The following is a 4820-nucleotide window of genomic DNA, read 5'->3' on the forward strand; positions in this document are numbered from 1 at the left end:
TCATCGATGGTCATTGTCATCTTTCCCATTTATACTTACCATTTGTTGTATTTCTTTTCCTCTTTAGTCGGCACTAACGTAAGCACTAATTTATTTCCCACGATCCACACATATGTGCTAGATCTCAATGGTTCCTAATTACTAAATACTAATACTAGCATCGTAGACAATGAACACGTACATGCAATTTTGAGAAAATAATAGTACTTAAAGAAGTTATAGTTGCAAGCACGATCACACTTAGACGGACAGAGAAGTTATCTCATTGTGGTATTTTATGTCATATTACTTTATGCTTAATTCATATATAGAGGGTCACAAATTTATGGCACTATGAAAGTCGCAAAAGAATATAGATGGAGCAGGAGATGGAGAACATAGAGTCTCAAACTTCCAACATAACAACAGTACAAGACGAAGCACCTGAGCTCTTTTGCAAGGGAAATCCCTCAATAACTCTAAAGGTTTTGTGATTTTGGAAGTAGCATTTATCTCTATGCATTGATTGGAATAAAAAATTTCGTATGTTATCCTCATGATTAAAATCTAGCCACGTGTGTATTTTTTTAGAGTAAACTATTTTTCGAATATTGTTAATGAAAAATTTGTTGCTAGTTCATAATCATGTTGTTTCTCTAAAAGTAGCCAAAATAATTATATAGAAAATTATGATTTTTTTTTTCTCATTCCTAGAAGCTTCTATATTTGTGCTTAACATATCAATTTTTTTAGTATGGATTTATGCTGAAATTTGTTGTTACTTATTGCATGTAGTTCCGCGATGTTATTTATAAAATTAAGAGCAGAAAGGGGGGATTTTTGAAGAGCAAAATAGAAGAGAAAGTAGTTCTGAATGGAGTGACAGGCATGGTTGAACCTGGAGAAATTCTTGCCATGTTAGGTCCCTCTGGAAGTGGCAAAACTACTTTGCTAGCAGCATTGGGAGGCAAGCTTGGAGGAAAACTTTATGGAAGCATAACATATAATGGAAAAGCCTTCTCAAATGCAATGAAGAGGAAAACAGGTTTTGTGACACAAGATGACGTTCTGTATCCCCACTTGACTGTGACAGAAACTCTTGTGTTCACAGCCTTTCTAAGATTGCCAAGCAGTTTATCCAAAAAGGAGAAAATTGAGCATGCAAAAGCTGTGGTGGCTCAACTTGGTTTAACCAAGTGCAAGGACAGCATCATTGGAGGCCCACTTCTTAGAGGTGTTTCTGGTGGGGAGAGAAAAAGGGTTAGTATTGGACAAGAAATGCTCATAAACCCAAGCTTGCTATTTCTGGACGAGCCAACCTCTGGCCTAGACTCAACAACAGCTCAAAGAATTGTCTCAATTTTGTGGGAGCTAGCAAATGGAGGGAGAACTGTTGTGATGACCATACATCAACCTTCAAGTAGGATTTACTCCATGTTTCACAGGGTATTACTGCTTTCAGAAGGGAACCTACTCTATTTTGGAAATGGGTCTGAAGCTATAGAATATTTTACTAATATTGGATTTGCCCCTACCATGCCATTGAACCCCTCAGATTTCCTTTTGGATCTTGCAAATGGTAAGCTGTGTTCTCTGTTTATTTTACGCCTTTTGAGCTTTTGCTATTTATCAGTCTTTATACTCTGCCTATAAAAAAAAAGAAAAAAAGATATCTTTATGCTCTGAATACAAAATTTTTAAAATCTTATTTTTCTTTGATAACCTACAAATGTTTCGAAAAATTTACTAATTTCAACGTTTAATAATTGCGCAAATAAATCATTAGTCACTTCAATGATTTTAATGTTTTAAAATCCTTAACTAACTTTTTAAAATCTCTTATAGTGAATGACTTTTACATTAAAATTTTATCCAATTAACTTTTATTCAGAGGATTTAAGAAGAATAAATTAAGAATATGAAATAACTTGAAATTTTTAATTAAGTTTAATAAAGTTACATTCCATCTTTCGGAAAAGTTGAAAGAAAGATGTGATATTAGTTGATTTTAACTTATTGCCAAAATTTGATTTACTTTACCTTTTTTTGTTTTCTTCTTTAACCAATATTTTACTAGAAATTCGTCCAATCGAACTTAAATGGAAATTTTAAAAATTTATTTAGAGGATAAAACTAGAACTGATAAATGAACTCTTCGTACTTAATAAGTATTTTACATACTGATGCTGCAAGTATGAGAAGAAAGACAGGAATGAAGAAGAGTTCTCTAGGTTTATATCCTCTTATTAATGTTTACTTAAAATATAATACATGGTTTTACTTTCTTATTTGGCCACATGGGAACAAAAATTGCAGGTGTCTACACTGGTCAATCGAATGAGGACCATGCCTTGAATAAGAACAAATTGATTTCCGCATATAGGAACTACTTTGATGTCAAATTTAAGCCAGTAATTCAAGAAATTCCAGAATACGGTAAGACTCAGGGTAGATTTGAAGGCAATGAATTTGGGGAATGGCCTACCAGTTGGTCACACCAGTTTCTTGTACTGCTGGAAAGGGATGTTAAAGAGAGAAAATATGCATCATTTTCTGGCCTGAAGGTTTTTCAGGTTCTTGTGGTTGCTCTTATTACAGGATTACTATGGTATAAGTGTGATATTTCACGCTTGCAGGATCAGGTAATAACTCTCAACAGATAAATAAGATGTATTTGGACTGACCTAAAGTATATATAAATATTATTTCTCACATTAGTTATAAATTGTAATTACAACACTGAATTATTTTCTGGTTTTAACATAAACATGTTAATGATTTAAGGTTTGTTCTTCAAAATGGTTGTAGCGAAAATTCTTCTCTGAATTCAACTCACATCCTAATATGTCACTAGTGTTCCTCACCCATTTACTTTTTCTCGCAATAAACAAATCGTAATGCAACTGCTATATACTTGCAGATTGGAATTCTATTCTTCCTTACTAGCTTTTGGGGTAGCATGCCGCTCTATCAAGCAATATTCACATTCCCTCAAGAGCTAATGATGCTGGAGAAGGAACGATCCTCTGGAATGTACAAGCTCTCTTCATACTTCATGTCAAGGATGGTTGGTGACCTTCCAATGGAGCTTGTGCTTCCATCCATATTCCTCACCATAATCTATTGGTTGGTAGGGTTGAAAAACAATGTGGTAAACTTCTCATTCACACTTCTCACTATTTTACTCGATGTCTTGGTTTCACAAGGACTAGGCCTTGCCATTGGTGCTATTGTAATGGACCAGAAATCCGCAACCACACTGGCCTCAGTGATTGTGCTAACTTCTGTTCTAGTTAGTGGATACTATATTCAACATGTACCAAAATTTGTAGCATGGCTCAAGTACTTCTCCATTAACTACTACATATACCATCTCCTGATTGGGTCTCAGTATGGCTCAAATGACACATACCCATGTTCTCATGGACAGTGTTTGGTTGCAGAATATCCTTTGATAGAACAAATGGGGTTACATTTTCAAGGGAAAATCATGGCTGCATCGGCTGTATTCATTATGCTTATAGGATACAGATTAGTGGCTTATTTGGCTCTGATGAAGATTGGGATGACAAAGAAAATGCGGTAGGAGTCTTAAGTTCTAATACTTAGCCCTTTTGCAGTCACGGTGTACTACCACTCCATCTATAGTCGTATGCACAATGAACTAGCAAATGAATATAAACTTTTAGTAGCTAAAGAAAAACAGGAATGTTGTCTTGTGTAAATAATGACGGACACTACTAAAAATTCTCATATTACATGAAAATTTTCATGCAAATTTGTTAAAAAAGTTTGTAAGAAAAAACTTTTTCCTTCTATTTTTTTAAGGATCTAAATTGGCAAGTAATTCCTTCGTGGAGAATTATTTCCTACAAAATTATAAAATTCATAAGTATTTCCTACAAAATTTAAATTTGTTGGAAAAGTGTTTTATACAAAATATTTTGCAAAAAAATTGGCAGCAATTTCCCACAAAATTTTTTTCATAACAAATTAAATAAATATTTCCTAAAAAATAAATTCAAAACAAAATTGACAAGAAATATGATATTTTTTAGTAGTAATATATATATATATATATATATATATATATATATATATATATATATTCCTATCTCAAAATAAAAAAAAAAACAAAAATATTGTAGAATCAGAGAAAATAACACAGAAGAGAGCTTTTCTACTCTATGGAAGAAGGGAAAGACAAAAAGTCTACACAATATGTGAGTTGTTGCTCTAAAAAGTATTTCTCTCTTATTTATAAGAGAGATGTAAGCCTACTTTTCCAAAACTTAATAAATAAGTTTTACAAAAATTACCAAATAAGTTTCCTTAACAACCAAGTTTTCCAAATTTCCAAGTAATAGAGAGACAAAGAGTCTACACAAAAACTTTAGAAAAATCTTCATTTTCTAGCACTGATCTTTGAGATTTTTCTTGGATACCCAAAGCTTTGATCTTAACACTTCAAACCTGATCTTGGAGAATGCTTTGTTTGTTTACAGAATCGAAGTTCAGGACAAATGATTGTAGTCTCCATCTCTCATTCATACTCAGTTAGGTCATCCCAGTCTTGCTAAACTACAACAGCTTGTTCCCAATTTGTCAAATTTACATAGTTAATTGTGAGTCATGTCAATTAGGGGAACACAATCTTAGTTCTTTTCCTCGTAGTGTCTCACAACGTGGTTCATCACCTTTTGCCTTAGTTCACTCTAAAATTTAGGGACCTAGTCGTTTTTAGTCTAATCTAGGTTTTCAATATTTTGTTACCTGTATTAATGATTATTCCATATGCACTTGGTTGCTCTTAATAAAAAACCGTTTGAGTTCTTTTCTAT

General features: G+C 33.0%; 1 protein-coding gene across 1 annotated transcript; it reads left to right on the top strand.

The window, feature by feature from the left end:
* Nucleotides 1–316: 316 nt before the first annotated feature.
* LOC114169162 (ABC transporter G family member 9-like) lies at nucleotides 317–3755 on the top strand. The gene is made up of 4 exons (XM_028054201.2): nucleotides 317–464; nucleotides 775–1558; nucleotides 2296–2621; nucleotides 2900–3755. Exons 1-4 carry the CDS (start codon nucleotides 357–359, stop codon nucleotides 3563–3565), a joined length of 1884 nt encoding a protein of 627 aa, XP_027910002.2. The 5' UTR covers nucleotides 317–356; the 3' UTR covers nucleotides 3566–3755.
* The last annotated feature ends 1065 nt before the right edge of the window (nucleotides 3756–4820 follow it).

The sequence above is a fragment of the Vigna unguiculata genome, chromosome 11, assembly GCF_037176805.1.
Source record: "Vigna unguiculata cultivar grain cowpea cultivar isolate G323 ecotype 2 chromosome 11, ASM3717680v1, whole genome shotgun sequence".
Classification (NCBI taxonomy): Eukaryota; Viridiplantae; Streptophyta; class Magnoliopsida; order Fabales; family Fabaceae; genus Vigna; species Vigna unguiculata.